The following is an 18,021-nucleotide window of genomic DNA, read 5'->3' on the forward strand; positions in this document are numbered from 1 at the left end:
TGACTTATAGTCTCTATAAAATGTAAATGGTTAATACTTTTTCAAAGGCTTTTTTTTTGTGAAAATAAATGAGAATATCCACTTAGGGCCTAGCACAAGGCCATAGAGAGTGGCAATAAAAATTTATTAGTTCCCTTCCCTCTTTTCACCCATGACAGTATAATATAATGAGTTGGTTGTAATTTTTGAAGATTTTTAAAGAAGTGACAACAGAAAGCATTTAACTATAAAATTCAATTTGAAGAAACTTACTACAAGCATATTTGAGAATTTTCCTGTTGAATAAATGAAAGGAAATAAACCAAAATATTTAGTTTACAGAGCTGTTGGCCTTAGGTGGAGGAAGTACAAATAATTTTTTTCTTTCCCTTTATTTCTGACTTCTAAAAATTTTTTCCAAGTTCTACAATGAGCATATACTGCTTTCATACTCAGAAATCAAACTTTATTCTAAAAAATATTCTTTTTGGTAATTAATTTTTTTAAATGCTAAAAAAAGTTTACCATGAAGAAGGGAAGGGATGGTTTGTAAAATGCTAATGCCAGGCAAACTTCCTAGACGCTGGAGGAGCGTCACAATGCACATGCAGGGGCGTCCCCTCACTAGTGACAACTGTGATCTCTGTCCCGGGGCAAAGGAGTAGATCAGAGTGCTCAAGAGTGAGGCTGGAAGACACACAGCAGTGAGCGCTCAGAGAAGCTGAGGAGGCAGCACAGCCCTGTGTCCTGAGCTGAGATCAGACCCAAGACTGACCAATGATGTGTGATCACCTGCCTCGGCCCACAAGTAAAGGGAAGCCATGGAGAAACACATGTTTTGACAAAAGCAGCTGTTTATGAGAGATGAGGGATGATAAGAGGACCCAATTTATACTAGGAAGTCTGTTTACGTCTGAGCTTTGCTCTTGTCAGATGTGAAGTTACTTGAAATCAGAAAGGACAATTTAATAATATAGGTGCTGCTAAGAAAAGAAAAAGTAGACCTGAAATAAGCCTTATAGCCAAGCCTCCTGATGACGAGGCAGCACCCCCAGATGCCCAGCTGGCGCCTAGAGCAGGGTTTCAAAGAGACTCTCCTTTCCCTCAAAGCCCAATCCATTTGAACCCGTTTTCCTGTGGCCTCAACACCCTCCTCTACACAAGGCTCCAGGCAGCCCCACCAATCCATCGTCCTCTAAAGCAAGAGGACTCACAATTGCACTGGTCCTGACTTGAGAACCGCACCCTGAGGGAGTGAAAGCCTCCTCCCTGAACGCTCTTTGAAATGAAGTGAAATTCTGTCCCACAGATCTCTGCAGAGACCATTTAACAGAATATGTCACATACCTAATCTCAAGACTTATAACCTACACGTAGTTTTCCATATGGTATTATTTTAAGCTTAATTATTTTGAACAGTTGTCTTCGGTTTTCCCAAATGATGTGTCTGCATTTAGTTTAGGTCACCTACACCTAATTTCTTCATGAAACAGAATAGTATATGATCCTGTCAAGTCCAGATCCATAAAAATGTACCTTGAAATTAAAATAAATAAATGGCAACCAGCTAATTTCCATAATATATATAAAAGAAACGAATAATCTTAATGATCTTGAAAATCAGTAAGGAAAAAATCATAAAAAATGGGCACAGGCTTTTGAACAAACTGGCTAATGTATGACAAGATGATTAGCTTCACTTGTAAAGAAATCAAATCAGATCAATAATGAGATACATTTTTCACCTATCAGATTAGCAAAATATCTGAAGATAGAAAATATTCAGATCAGAAAAACAGATCCTCTCACATACTGTTGGTGGGAATATAAATTGGTACAGCCATTTAAAAGGGCAAATTGATACTATCAAAAATATCAATGTGCATACTCTCTCATAGAGAAATCCTATTTCTAGAAATTTATCCTATAGATAAACTCAAAGATATGCCATATTTTGTTGATTTTAAGACACATCCTTTTTCACATTTAAACATTTATGAAACTAGGATGTCATGTCATAGTTTCATTGGCAGTATTCTTTTTCTCTCTTGGTAGCGTGTAAAATAATGGTGCTTCTTAGGCTTGATAGTGTCTTAGAGTCTATGAAATATTGTATATGTAAGGATATTTTATTGACGCACTTTTTGTCTTAGCAGAAAACTAGAAACAGTTTAAATGTTTGTTAAACTGAATTTAACCAGGAGACTGCATAAATAAAGTACAGTACAGCTATATGATGCAGTACTCTGCAGCCCTTACAAAGAATGAAGAAGGCACCATGGAAATATAATCATGATAGATGTTAAGTAAAGACATAAAGTTATAGATCAGTATGTAAGGGGAAAAAAGGAAGTGCGTGTGTGCATTTGGTCATACATTTGTATATGCATAGAAAATAGATTTTATGATTAAATAATTTTATTAATTTGATATTACGAAAGTACCCGAAAAAAAATTAATCTGATCAGAAAGCAGTCACGAGAAGAAGTTAAATTGAAATTCACCTTTTCACTGGTCCATCCCACGCCTGCAAGGAAAGCCATGACCAGTGTGCACAGTCCTCCTGACCCAGGGAAACCAAAGTACACACTGCTGAACACGGCCAGCACAGAGAGCCCCAGGACAAGGCATGCCCGCTTCCACACAAGTCTGTCCTTGAGGAGGAAAAAGCTGGGTCAGCTCAAGTATTTCCGAGAACTATTTCTAGTTATTGATTTTTACATATTCAGGACTTAGTAGAAAATAACAGTGTCTGTGTCTGTGCACATAAATGCACGACACAACATTTACTTTCTTTCATTAGCAGAAGTAGAGGTAGCACAGGTACAAACGTTAGGTTCCTCTTTCGGGAACACCAGTGAGCCTCCTCTGCAGAATTTCATGGGGCTGAAAGGAATAGCAGAAAAAGGTGCATGAGCTTTGCAGCCAGAGAGATCAGGGTTAAACTGGAGCTCTTTCACACCATTGGCCATGTGGCCACATTACTTAGCCTCTCCACGCTTTGTTTCCTCCTCCCTGAAAGCAGTTACATCACAGGGTTTTTTGAAGCTTAAAGATATGATATCTCTACTATTTTTAGGCTCTCTGTTTACTCTCTAATGTGATGGTCTCCTGGTTTTTCTTTTTCTTTTTATTATTATTTTTTTTTTGGTGAGGAAGATCAGCCCTGAGCTAACATCCGTGCTAATCCTCCTCTTTTTGCTGAGGAAGACCGGCTCTGAGCTAACATCTATTGCCAATCCTCCTCCTTTTTTTTTTTTTCCCCAGAGCCCCAGTAGATAGTTGTATGTCATAGTTGCACACCCTTCTAGTTGCTGTATGTGGGACGCGGCCTCAGCATGGCCGGAGAAACGTGCGTCGGTGCGCACCCGGGATCCGAACCCGGGCCGCCAGTAGCGGAGCGTGCGCACTTAACCATTAAGCCACGGGCCGGGCCTGGTTTTTCTTTTTAAATCTTTGAATACCAAGAAGCTCTAAGAGACTACAGGCTGAGAGTAGTTTGTTGTTGTTGATTTTTAAACTCTAAGAAATGTGTACCTCTTCCTCTTGACTTTTCCCTGTTCAGCCTTTAAACTTCTCGAGCACTTTGGAAGCCAGCAGGTCCTCAGAGGGGCTTGACCTGGAGGCACGCAGGCTCTGGCGGTGGATGAACTGAGTTCATTCCCGACTCCACTGCTTTCTAGCTACATGGCCTTGCTCAAGTCACCTCTCTTTGAGCCTCAATTTCCTCGGCAGTAAAATGGCCATATTAATAGCACTCTCTTCACGGGTTATTGTGTGGATTGCACCAGATCAGTGCTTCCCAACAGAACATTCAGTGATGATGGAAATTTCTATATCTGTACTGTCTCTGGAAATGTTCTGAATCTGCTATAGCCGCATGTAGCTGCCCTACTGAACACAGTGGTACTTCACTGAACTTATCACACCGTTTTATATACAGTAAGCAACAAAATGTAAGCCATCATTTTTCTTTTTATTGTATTGTATAATTAGAAAATACTATAATTTTCTTTTATGCATTCATGAAATCTTTTACAGACAATTTTACCTGGAGTTTTTTGGAGCACAATAAAAATTCAAATCAACATACATTCTGATAATGGAAATATTAATTTTCTTAATTAAAGCTCTACTTTAATTAAGGTTTGAATTCCATTCAAAATGCTCTGAAATCTCAAAATAATGCCAATTCTTCTAGAAAAGAAAAAATTTTTATATGTTTATCATAAGAGACTAAAAAAGGTAAAGGGAAATAATTAAGAAATCACTGTGTACAGTAAAGAACTTCGATCTCCTTGGTGAGAAATAGACTATATATATATATTTTTTTTTTGAGGAAGATTGGCCCTGAGCTAACATCATTTGCTAATCTTCCTCCCTCTTTCCTTTTTTTCTCCCCAAAGCCCCAGATTGTACGTCATAGTTGTACATCCTTTTAATTGCTCTATGTGGCACGGCCCCTCAACATGGCTTGATGAGTGGTGTGTAGCTCCGCACCCAGGATCCGAACCGGCGAACCAGGCCACCAAAGTGGAGCACCAAAGTGGCACCGCTATGGCACTAGGTTGGCCCCCAAAATAGACTATATTTTAATAAGATGTTAAAGTCTATCTATTTGATAGTATTAGAATTTAAGGTATTTTGACACTAAAAAAGGGGGCCCAAAAAGCCATTTTATATCTTGATTTGAGTATTAGGAATAATAATAAAATAAAAATTAAAAATTAATTAATTTTAAAAATAAGATTTGCATATTCTACTATTTTGGAATTGATGTTTTACAGTGAAATTTGAAGTATACAGAATATAAATTAGAGAAATAAATTCCAAGACTGCATTAAAATCTTAGACATTTAGCTCTCTTCATAAATCTCATAGACAGCACTGATACAGCAGTAAGCAGATTTAAAATGGGGGGACCATTTTCTAATGCATGTCCTTCACATGGGCTTTGAGGGGACTGTTCCAGAATGTTTTTCCAATGACATTTTAGCGCACAACTCTCTCACAGATGGTTTCTTTTACCTGGTCACTGCTTGGAAAGTACTGAACAAAAAATCCAACAAGAGACCCAGCTGCCACAGCAATTACTACCTCCAGAACGCCTCTGAGGACACTAAAAACCATGGAGCCTAAAAACACATAAAAAAAATCTGCAGTCAGAACTCTAAATCCGTAAACACACAGGCTTGACTTCAATCATCACATAAAGCATCTAACTACACAGAAGGAAAAGTTTACAAATATTTCCCGCTCTCCACATTCTTAAATATATGTGACTCAAGATGTCTAATAAAATGGGCCTATCTTATGAGAAAGGTATGCATATTATTGGAGATAAATTTCAAAATAGGTATAAACTATGATTTGTGCACTCTTTTGTATGTTGACTTCAAAAAAATTTACTTGAAGGACCTAAGAAAATATGAAAGATAAAATTCATAATTTAGAGCTAATTGGTATGATATACATAGGCTGGGTGAGAAGACAGATCTAGTTTTCAAACAGTCATTTAAGAGCCTGATTTTTAAATTATAAATGTACACTGATTTTCTTAGCTTTGATATGTACAGAATACAGTAACTTAAGAATTTGGCAATTAAAATCAAGAATCTTTTCTTATTATGATGAGTATAGAGGACTCATTTCTTCTCAAATGTTTATTCTAACAGCAAACCTGGAAACAAATTCTTTTTGAAATTGCTCTTAGAAGAATCTTTATTTGGTACTTAGCTTCTTTGAAATATCATAACACAGAGGTAAGTAGAACCTATATTTTCCCCCATAGCATTCAGAACTTAGGAAACTTTAAAAAATCTTTGTTAGCACATTGTGCAGAAAATTATATTAAAGTTGCTCAACACATAAAGTCCTTCTTCACACACTGTTCTAAGAAAAAATGTACTAACTAGTTATTGTGGTTTCTTGTAATTGTGTTTTAGAGTACAGAATACGTCACCCCAAATATACCACTTGGGGATAAGAATTATTTTGAGCTGAACACAATTGAGAAGAAACAGATACAAGAAAATCTCCCTGCCCCCACCACTATTTGTCCAAAATCAGGACATAAATTTGTAAAGGTGTCTCCTCCTCTCTCTACCAGGAAGGACCGAAGTTAATCACTGAGACAACTTGGGACCCTTACGGACCCTGATCAGCCCTGAGACAGCATCAGAGGAATCCACATCACAATCCTTGCTAAAACCAGCCCTTATCTACCATTAGTTCCCCAGATATTTGCCTTCCCACAATTTGCTGCTTCTAGAAGCTCAAAGTGCTTTTCCTTTGTCTTATACTTCTCCACAAAATTATTGTTCTTTCCTAACATGCTGAATAAACCCAAATTCTGACCACCCCTTTGAGTTACTCATTACTGAGGGCTTGTGTAAGCATGATGCACATATTAATAAACTGTTTTTCTCTTGTTAGTCTGTCTCTCATCAGTCTGATTTACAGGGACCCATCCAACGAACCCAAGATGGGCAGAGCGAAATAGTTTTTCCTCCCCTACAGTTTCAATCATCTCCCTTATTTAAAAAAATAAAACTTCTGTAGTAATTTTATTTAGCTAGGACAGCTAGCTAAATTTAGCTAGCTAATATTAACTGTTAGGTAATAGTGTGACTGTCAAAAGCATCTATCTGTGATAATAGCATACTTCACAAGCTATTACAGTAAATAATTTACTACAAATGTGAGAAAGTAGCTAATTACTTTCAGTCTCCTATATAGTAAGGTTGTTTAAAAGAAAAAAAGACTTCTTGGGCCCCACTTCTGAAAATTCTGATGCAGTAAGTCTGGCTGGGCATGGGATCCACATTTTAAAGAGGTTCAGGTAGTTCCCATCCAAATGGTAGAAGGACTACATTTAGTGGGCAGGGTAGAGTGTACATAGCATTGTTGAATAGGAAGGTTCTTCAAGCTAGCCACAGCCCCACCCCCAGATTATGAAAACCCCAGTAGATCCTCCCTGTTGCCCTCACTGACCCTGCTCTTCCTCCTCCTCTGTGATTTTAATGCAAACTCTGTTGCTCTAAAGCATGGTTTCCATTCCCAAAGATTATGATTTAATTGGTCTAAGGTAGGGCCCACATATGAGTATTTTTTAAAACTCCCCAGGTAATTCTAGTGGGCAGCTGAGGCTGAGAACCATTGTTTTAAAGGTGTATACCAGGAAAGCAGTGAGAACATATCATTGGACAGGTACAGTAGAGCTAAAATAGAGACAAGAGTGTGGATTTGACCTAACAGGTAATAGAGAATCCTCATTGTTCTTGAACCAGAAAGTAACATTATAAAAACAATGCTTTGAGAAGATTAATTTACCAGTGATACATGGCAGGGACTAGATGTAAGGCGACTTTGGGGTCATGGGAAGAGGTGAGATTCTAGGTAATCGGCATCAATCATAAAATGGGAAGATAACCATGGGGCGGAGAGACTGAGAATGCATGACTTTCTAAGAAGGTGTTCCCATTAAATAATCTGAAGCTAAACTCAGGCTACAATTATATTTTGTCAATAATAGGAAATTGCAAATCCTATTTGCAAATTTGCAAATCCTATTGCAAAATCTTCCAATCTTGAAAACAGATTAAAAGTGAACTTAAACATGTGCTATGCCAAAGGTGTTGAATAACAGTAGGGAAAAAATGCCTTAAGTTCCTCTGTTATTATTACTTAAAACAAAATACGTCTGTATCAGACACTTATTAAGTATTAATAAGATACCCATTAAAATCCTTGCTGTTATTACCCATAAAATGTTAAAGATGAGAGAACAGAAATTGCTCCTTCCACTTGGACTGCTCTGTCATTTGTGCTCATTGAAAAACCTGCTCATCCCTTGTGTGAAGTCTCCCAGGGTGGGCTTTCCCAGAGGCCTCCATGCAGAAGCTGTTCTCGTCCTTCTCTCAGCTCTGCTGGGTTGAGTCCCCCTCGTGCACCGACCACAGTACTGGAGCACTCGAGGTCTAGGGGGTGACGGGAGCAAAGACAGGAAGCCACCGGGTCCTCTTAGGTACAGAACTAACTCTTGGAGTTGCTTTCTCTATTTTAATTTGCCGTAATCAATTATCAAGCAAGCGCGCACTCTTGCAGCATGGTAACCCATGTCCCTAGAGCACCAGAGCACAGCGCGTGTGAACTGGCCAGCTTACCTGTGGAAAAGGCCATGCCCAAGCACGTGTTGAAGCCAGTGATGGCCAGAATGTCGTCAAGGCTGCCAGCAGCCATGAGTAAGGTTGGGACACCTTTGTCAACACCATAGCCTCCTTCCTGCAAAAGGAGCATTGAAGGCACCACGACAGCCGGAGATACAGCACCTAAGACAAAACTAAGCAGGCAGCACTTTCAATATTTATGACAGCATCTTACTCATTATTACTATTATTATTGAAATTATAATAACCTCTACTCTTTTAGAGGCTACACTTTAGACAATTACAGTCTTTCAGGGGCAAAGAAGTCCCAAACCAGAAACACATGCACACATCCAAGTTCTACAGAGCGCTTCTTCAGAGTGTGGCTAGGGACAACTTGCATCAAGACTACACAGATTGTCTGAAATTCGTGTTTATGGGTGGTATGGAAGACTTAATGGGGTTGGGCCCCAGGAATCCACCTTTTCTCTAAACAAAACATTCATGGCAGGAGGTTTGGAAAACACAGCCATGCACTTTCTGGCTTGGAATCCAGTGATGCAAGGCATTCTATCGGGACTTAGCATGTAAAATCAGACAACAGATTAGAAGGGCAAGGCCATAGTGACAGTGACAGTGACACTGATGGTGGCAGCAGCAGGAGAGCAGAAAGCATTTATGAAGCTCACTATGTGCCTAAAACCATTTTAAGCACTTTACATATACTAACTAATTTAATCCTCACAACAACCCCATGAGGTAGCCACAATCATTATCTTCATTTTGCCAGTGAGGAAATGGAGGCACAGAGAGATTAAGTAACTTGCCAAAGATCACATACTGGAAAGTCACAGAGCAAGAATTTGAATCCAGGCAGTATAGCTCCAGAGTCTTAACCATGAGAAGTAAGAATTTCTTACTTCTCACCTACTTATTAGCACTCAATTCTTACTAAGCACTTCCATATTTATTTAATTCTCATGGCTCTTAACCGTTAGAAGTAAGAACTGACAGCAGAAGGAAGAGAGAGCAGAACCACGTAATCACAACAGCCTGGTGACAGGAGGAGGAGGAGAACAGTGCTAGGTGCTGATCACTGCTGAGTACTCATTATCCTTTGTACAGACTTTGAGGGGAGATCCGGCATGTCTCTCACCAGCATGGAATCAAGCCTAGGTAAAAGTCCATTACTTCCTCAATAGTTTAAATTATTATAATCACCATAAAAGTTAGCACCTACAAAGACATATCCTATGTTTTGAAATTATAATATTTATATGCTAGTATATTAATAGTTATAATATTACGCTGGAATATCTATGTTGTATTTTCTGATGTCTTTAAGGAAATGCTATTATGCATTCTGTTGTATAGAATCAGAGAAAGTCCTAAATGTCCGTGCATATTTTCACACAACAAAGAAAAATCATTACCCCAGTATAAATCCCCATTGCCATGGTAAACCCATTAGGAAGTGGGCAAGAAGGGCAGATGAGCATGCCTCCACAAGACAGGGACCCATGGATAATCTTACACAGACTCCCTTCAACTTCCTCAGGGCCTGAAATATAAAAACAGACACACTAAATAACCCTCTAAAGACACGCAGAGAAAATGACATTAAACGCTTTTTCTTCACTATTCAGACCATGTCTGGATCATCCATCATGAATTTTCCAGGTAATGAGTTGTTTTTTTTTTTTGTTGAATTAATTTATTTTTTTCCCCCAAAGCCCCAGTAGACAGTTGTATGTCATAGCTGCACATCCTTCTAGTTGCTGTATGTGGAACGTGGCCTCAGCATGGCCGGAGAAGCAGTGCGTCGGTGCGCGCCCAGGATCCAAACCCGGGCCGCCAGCAGCGGAGTGCGCGCACTTAACCGCTAAGCCACGGGGCCGGCCCTCCAGGTAATGAGTTTTATTTAACAAACATTTCAGTGTTCCAAGCATTTTAGAGTTGGGTTATTAGTCCTCATAGCAACTCTATGGCATAGGTGATAATATTATCACTATTTCTTTAGATGTCCTCATCTAAAAAGGCACGAATTAAAGTCATTTGCCCAAGATCATGAAACTGGTGAGTTGTGGAGCTAGGTTTGAACCCAGGCAGGTTGATTCCAGAGTCTGTGCTCATAATCTCCACGCTAGCTGATTTAACCCTCTCGGTGTTAGCCTGATGTATAATTTTTGGCCGTGGAATGAACCTAAGGTAAAGACCATCCCCAAGAACATTCATTCCTGCATTCAAAAGCATACATGAAAAAACCATACTTGAGACTCATTCTATATGCTAGGCAGTTTCCTGAGCCAGCATGATTAGCCCTAAACACTTGAATAGGGCTTTGTACACCAAAAATATGATGTCTTCTCACTCGGTGACCATTATTTATAACTATGGCCTATATCTCTGTCAGAGAAAAGGGGAGCCTTTATTCCTGGTGCTGTCCCCAGATAGACAGTAACTCCACCTTTCTCCAAGAAAGAGTATGGGAACATCTTTTGGGGATAGTCCTGCATGAAATAAATTCCACTCTTTTCTTGAGAACGCTGTGCCAAGTGTCCTAAAAGCTCAGTGATTGTAAATTCTTGTAGTATCGGAGGAACAAAATTCCTAGTCAATAAGTAGAAATTTACACTGCAATACCTGTGGATCAAGCCCAAGGCCAGCACGAACCAATATGATGGACAGCGCTATGCTCCTCAAAGTGGAAGACCACTTGTGCTTGATCTGCACGTTATCACTGATGACAGGGATATTTCTGATGAGAAATCCAGCAAGCAGCATGCCTCGAATGGAGAAGTCAAACAACTCTTTAGTTTTCAAACACAGAAAACATTTTCAGCACTTTAGATGTGGAAGAGACTATCCCAAGATTATAATCCCAGAAACAACTTCTTTTATGCTTAGTCCTTAGATGAAACTATGTCAAACTTTTAAAGAAAAAATTTAAAAATGATAAATTAGAGGAGATAAGGCTTTAATATGCAGATAAAAATGGAAGATTAGAGTAATTAATAATTCCTAAATAACTTAATCTGAAAGGGAGAAACAAGGTGCAGTATTTGGATAGAAAGTGTGATCAAATTCTAAACACAAAATGTTTTAATACAATGCCCAATTCAATCATCGCTTTGTGTGCAAACAGCAGAAAGCTCCTGAAATTATTTACCATGTCAGATTACTTTAAATATCAATGAATACCTATATGGGCTCCATTTTACCTATTTTCAAACCAGATAATTTAATAAAAAAGCACATAACCTGCTTTGCAAAGGCTTAGAAGTGAGTTATAATGACATGGACACTGCTCTGTCATGTCAGCTGGCGACTGTTCTTTCACTCAGCCACTTGACACTTATCAAGGCCTTCAGAACTCGAGACACTGCAGTAGGTGTTAGAGACATCACAATGACAAAGGCTCAGCACTATCCCTCAACAAGCTTTCAGCCTCTAGGGGGGAAATCTCAATTTTATGGAAGCATGAGGAGGTGTTATATAAGCTACGACAAGGAGGAGTGAGTCAGAGGGCCCAAAGAAGGGGAAGGGGGATAAGGAGGGGCTGAGGAAGTGGAGAAGTTTCTGGAAGAGATAACAGTTTCTTCCAAGGTATGAAGAAAAAGTGTGACCCATTCTGGGAACTGCAAGTAGTTGAGTGTGCCTGAGGAAGCTGGGTAGTTAGTGAGGGAATTCTGTCCTCATTGATTCCACACGCCCACACAAAGGGAAAGATTTCTTGTTAGAGATTGAGAGGTGTTTATACTCCATTATTCTTCAGCAGAACTCTCTTCTTACCATGTCCTTATAAGCACCATACTTTAAAGGACTAAGCAAATTTACTAAAGTTGAGTTGTTTTGTAGGTAAGCTACGAGAATAGAGAGGAGTTACAAGCATAGCTTTTTGTGACTTGTTCCAGATGCTGTCACGCAAGGAAGCATCTCTTCCAGGCATTTCTCATTACTGCCATTGAATCTAGAAGAAGTTACGGATTCTGCAGTCACGGTCTTTCTAGAATTTTTGAAAGTATGAACTAACCTACAATAACAGTTTTTAAAAGAATAATAATGTATATTCAAGGTAAAATTAAATCATTACAGACAACGTAAAGTGACCAGTACATGCCCTACCCCAACTGCAACTTTCCACCTTCATTCCCCTAAGGTTTCCACTGTTAAGGGTCTTCTGTGCCCTTCCAGAAAGTTTCTATGGCTATTAAAGCATGCCTCTCCGTGTGTATGTGTGTGTGTGTGCTCTTTTGCACTGGACACAAATGGGAGCACATGTAAACACCATTGTATAGGGCTGGCCCCGTGGCTTAGCAGTTAAGTGCACGTGCTCCGCTACTGGCGGCCCAGGTCCGGATCCCGGGGGCACACCGACGCTCCACTTCTCTGGCCATGCTGAGGCCACGTCCCACATACAACAACTAGAAGGATGTGCAACTATGACATACAACTATCTACTGGGGCTTTGGGGGGAAAAAAAAAAAGGAGGAGGATTGGTGACAGATGTGAGCTCAGAGCCGGTCTTCCTCAGCAAAAAGAGAAGGATTAGCATGGATGTTACTCAGGGCTGACCTTCCTCACAATAAATAAATAAATAAATAAACACCATTGTATAATCTGTTTTTTTTTCCCACTTAACAACATATCCCAGACATACTCTCATTGAAGCACATAAATATTTGCCTTGTTCTTTTTTAATAGTTGCAATAGTATCTCATTGTTTGGAAGTACCATAATTTTTTTTTTTGTGAGGAAGATTAGCCCTGAGCTAACATCTGATGGCAATCCTCCTCTTTTTTCTGAGGAAGACTGGCCCTGAGCTAACATCTGTGCCCATCTTCCTCTACTTTATATGGGACGCCGCCACAGCATGGCTTGACAAGCGGTGCGTCGGTGCGCGCCCGGGATCCGAACCTGCGAACCCCAGGTCGCTGCAGCGGAGCACGCGCACTTAACCGCTTGCGCCACCGGACTGGCCCCGTGAAGTACCATGATTTTTGGACTAATTAGTGGACTTGAAGGAACTTTTCAAATTTTTCATTACAAAGAGTGCTGAAATGAGCAGAGTTCATACATTGAGTGTTTACTAAGTGCTGACTACATGCCAGACCCTTACTCTACCCTGGGAATACAGAGGTGAGCTACACCAACATGGTCCTTGTCCATACGGAGCTTACATATTTGTAGGTTTGTGCAAGTATATCCATAGAACAATTCCTAGCAGTGGGAATTTTAGGCTTCAGGGTACAAGTGTATATCATTTTTATAGATATTAATGAATTACCAGTCAAAAATGCTGCACTAACCTTACATTTTATTAATGTCAACAGTTCTCTACTGAAACTTAAAACATGAATCTAAATGAGCCCTAAATTAATTATAGCATATAATTACCTGACATCAAAAGGAATAATAGTCTAACAAGAACTCAAAAATATGTTAAGAGTTTTTTTTTTGGAGTTTTAGGGGAGAACGAAGGGGCATATTTTATTCCTGAGATGAAGGTGAAAAAATTTCCCTGGGACACTGTTTCTTTTGCCGATGGTCTGGGTTGACATGGCTACCTGACTGTGTTTGGCAGGTGTCCCCTTCTTGCCTCTGAGCCCACCAGGCGGGGGGCTTTCCCTTGGTTGTGGAGAAAAAAATACCTTCTTTGATAAGGAGTATTCTTCTTAATTTGTATTATGGGAATTTTTTAAAACATGCAAAAATTATCAGGACATGGCCAATCTTATTTCATTTACTATCAAGTTATTTTGAAGCAAATCATTACTGAAAAAACTTCCATCAACCAAGACCATCAGCAAAGGAAACAGTGTCCCAGGAAAATTATATTTTCACATTCATTTCGGGGACAAAAAATGCTCCTTCATCCTCCATCTCTGGCAATTATTTCAATGAACTCTTAAAAATATAGAATAGGCAATCATCACACATGTCTGTCTCAACAAGTCTTCTTTATGGATTCAGATAATGTTTCAGTTTTAGATACTGGCTCTAATACAATAAGCGCCAGTAAACTTTTTTCTCTGTCACAGCGTAACACTATAGAAAGGGATGGTAAGACATTCATGTATGTGACCTTTAAGAATGGTTTCAGTCACCTCAGGAGATTTCATGTGATCACAAAGCCCAAGGCTTTATCATTTTGCAACATGGTGTATTTTGCTTGTTGCAATAATAGGCACAGAGTAGAAAAAAGGATGAGGCATAAAGGGCGTTTTCATGGCATCTAAAACAGTAGGCCTCAACGTAGGTTGCATATTAGAATCACCTGGGGAGCTTTTAAAAATTCTGATGCTCAGGGCTACTTCATACCAATTAGTTCAGAATCTCTGGGGTGGGTCCTAGGCATCAGCTTTTAAAGAAATTCCCCAGATGATTCCTATGTGCAGCCAGGTTTGAAAACTTATGATTTTGCTATGGAAAGTGTAATCTTTGAGCTTATTAGAAATGTAGAATCTCAGGCCCCTCCCCAGATCTACTTAATTAGAATCTGCATTTTAACAAGATCCAAGGTCATTCCTCTGGAAAATAAAGTTTGAGAAGCACTGATTTAGATGCAGGGGTCAGCAAACATTTTCTGTAAAATGCCAGACAAGAAACATTGCAGGCTTTGTGGGCCACATGGTCTCTGTTACAACTTCTCAACCCTGCCATTATAGTGCAAAAGCGGCCCAGGACAATATGTAAATGAATGAGCATGGGTGTGTTCCAATAAGATCTTATTTACAAGAAGAGATGGTTTGCCAACCCTTTATCATAGCATACATGCATACTCAGAACCAATTCTTTTTTTTTGTTTTTTTTTTGGTGAAGAAGATTCACCCTGAGCTACTATCTGTGCCAATCTTCCCCTATTTTGTATGTGGGTCACTGCCACAGCATGGCTGATGAGTGGTGTATGTCCACACCCAGGATTGGAACCCACGAACCCAGGCTACTGAAGTGGAGTTTGCTGAACTTAACCACTACGCCATGGGGCCAGCTCAGAAACAACCCATTTTAATAATAATTCGATTACAAAGTTTAGAGAACAAAAAGCATCCATGATAAACAATATGAATTACGTGAAATAACTTAAATTTTACCTAAATTGAAAAATACATTGAGAAACAGTGCAGAGTAAGATGTAAATAATTCCACTTCTTTTTACATTTAGCTTCAACTGCTCATCGCAAATTCAAAAGCAAATAATTTTGGTCTATGTTAACCAATCCTGATGGTCCTCACTAATACAATAGAAAAAAAATTTATTTAGGAAATATGTGCAAATATGCACGTGGAAAAAGTACATGGTTTTTAAATAAAACAGTGATTTATAAATCTGTGAGAAATGGACACAAAATGTCTTTTGTGGTATAATGAAAGTGGTACATTGAAATTTCGTAATATGGAATTTTTAAAAGAAACATTAAAGATAAAATGCCTAGTTTTAAGACTAATTTTTATGTGTCACATTTGGGCAGTTCTCATGGCTTCTGGAAGAATATTTTTGGCTAATTTTTTTAACAATGATAGTACAATATACCCCATGGTGTGCTTATAAAAGCTTAACAAGTGGCTCTCCAAAAAAAAAGTATGCAGATTTATATATGTACGTCAGTTTATTATAAATTTCACTGACACAGAGGAGGTGCAGCACACAGTTTACACATACACTACAATCATCACTCTAAGTTCTGTATAGCCAATTGATTCTCACAGGATGCTTTCATCGCTGAACTCCTGCATCCACAACCATCTATGGTTGCAGTTTACCGTGACTACCATCTGGTTTAGCAAATAAGTCACTCACATCACTGACGAGGGAGTGTAGTGTCACCATGAATGTTGGCTGATATTTTCGTTTATGTCAATGAAGATGAAAACGAAACAATGAAAATATGGAACTTCACTTCAATGAAAAGTCGGAACTTCACTTGTTTGTCAATGATGTGAGCAACTTAAAACATATTAAGCCCTGGTCTGTAGCATTTGCTGCTTTCTGGATTACAGATACTTCCATCATGGCTGATGCTAACCTACCAACTTGATGTCACTGAACGTGGAGTTGGGAAGAGATGGGCATTGACACACCATGATATAGTATTTTCATAATCTCAAGAGCAGAGATAAGGGGAAAATGTAGTAAAATAATTAGGAAGTGATCAGTTTTGAGTATTGCTCTTGTGTTTAATTCAAGTTATTTAATTGTAAGTATATATAACTTAATTTTTTCAAATCTCTGTGTTTGACAACTGGCTCATAAAACTCATCAAAATTTAACAATCAGCTTTTAGGTCCAGCACAGCAAATTCAGAAATAGTTTATTCCTTTATTTCCCAAACTACTATTTTAAAAATATGATTTACGCTGAAGAAAACAGGCAGTGTTTGGCACTTACCAAGAAGAGGAGGCAGCGGAGGCAATGTAGGTAACTTAATGAGCCCCAAAAGTTTACCTCCAAAGATGGCACAGTAGAAAAGGATTATAATTCCAAATAAGTTTCCTCCAGGAAGACATTCACTGCCAGTAATTGACCAAACTACAGCCCACAGAAGAACGAGGATGGTAACTGAAATAAATCAGGAAAACTAGTTTCTATCAATAAGTTGTCACATGCAGGTTTTGATATAATCTCAAAGTTTTTAAAAATAAATATTGAATAAACATACAAATGTTTATAACCATGTGTAAGTTTTGAAGAACACCAGTGATATGAACAACTGGGTAATTACCAACCACCTTAAGAAACAGGATATTACCAGGGCCTTGAATGCACCTACGTGCCCCTCTTAATCCCATCCCCCATCCCCTTTCACACTGCTAGAATTACCACCTTGAATTTTTTTTTTTACCATTCCCTTATTTTTCTTTTTAATTTTACCATAAATATATCACTAGTTAATAAAAAGAGAAACAATCACTATCTTTTAGCCTCTTCACAGGAACATGAGAATACTTGAAGAATCACACTCCACTATTTTAGTTCTGCCTTGAATTAAACATTATCATTCTTTCTTTTCGATAGGCAATGTTTGTTTAGAATTACTCACATACTACCTTTTTTTTTTAGGTCATCATTCATTATGGCACTTCAAACCTTTCATCTGGGACAATTATCTTGTTGCCTAAAGTATTTGCTTTAGTAGAGGCATTTCTGTTAGAATGCAAAATATGTTTCCCTGTTTGAAAACCCTGTGTTCTACAAAATTGTACACTGAAAATAGAAAGACTTATGGGAAAAATAAAGTTGAGGAAGACCACTCAAAACTCAAAATTTGTGACCAAAGCACTGACAAGACAACAAGAATCCTAATAAAAGCACAGTTAAATCTCCACTGACATCTGTATCTCACAGTTTCTTCTTTGTGGATTCAACCCTGGAACCACACTTCCTATTTCAAGATGTAGAATCTTGAGGGCATTTGCTTTAAATAGAGAGCAGTTCCATCAAAATCTGATCCAGATTGTAGCCTTCTTCATCACGCTAATGGCTTTTTGTTTTTGTTGTTGTTTTTTGTAATATATTTTTGTGAGTGCATGAGCAAGACTGGCTCTGAGCTAACATCTGTTGCCAATCCTCGTCTTTTTATTGAGGAAGATTGGCCCTGGGCTAAGATCCGTGCCCACCTTCCTCTACTTTATATGGGACGCTGTCACAGGATGGCTTCACAAGCAGTGCGTCAGTCTGCACCTGGGATCTGAACCTGCGAACCCTGGGCCGCCGAAGCAGAGCACGGGAACTTAACTGCTATGCCACCGGGCAGGCCCCTATTCTGGAAAATTCTGTTTTTATTTATTCAAATATTTCCTCTTCCCCATTCTTCTTATTCTTTTTTTCTGGAACTGGGATTAGACAGCCATACTCCTTTCTCCATGTTGCGAACCCTAGTTTTCACATTTTCTA

General features: G+C 38.8%; 1 protein-coding gene across 7 annotated transcripts in view; it reads right to left on the reverse strand.

Annotated features, from left to right (window-relative positions):
- Positions 1-18,021, reverse strand: part of LOC131421878 (sodium/hydrogen exchanger 9B2) — an 83,508-nt gene that overhangs the window by 15,057 nt on the left and 50,430 nt on the right. For all 7 annotated transcript variants that reach the window (XM_058568784.1, XM_058568783.1, XM_058568780.1 and 4 more), the window contains 6 exons: positions 16,516-16,686; positions 10,770-10,912; positions 9,560-9,687; positions 8,145-8,320; positions 5,008-5,114; positions 2,484-2,633 (listed from right to left, as the gene is read on the reverse strand). In XM_058568784.1, the coding sequence (XP_058424767.1) occupies positions 2,484-2,633; positions 5,008-5,114; positions 8,145-8,320; positions 9,560-9,687; positions 10,770-10,912; positions 16,516-16,686 (875 nt within the window). The remainder of the gene's footprint in view (positions 1-2,483; positions 2,634-5,007; positions 5,115-8,144; positions 8,321-9,559; positions 9,688-10,769; positions 10,913-16,515; positions 16,687-18,021) is intronic.

This window comes from Diceros bicornis, chromosome 25 (genome assembly GCF_020826845.1).
Source record: "Diceros bicornis minor isolate mBicDic1 chromosome 25, mDicBic1.mat.cur, whole genome shotgun sequence".
NCBI classification, from domain to species: domain Eukaryota; kingdom Metazoa; phylum Chordata; class Mammalia; order Perissodactyla; family Rhinocerotidae; genus Diceros; species Diceros bicornis.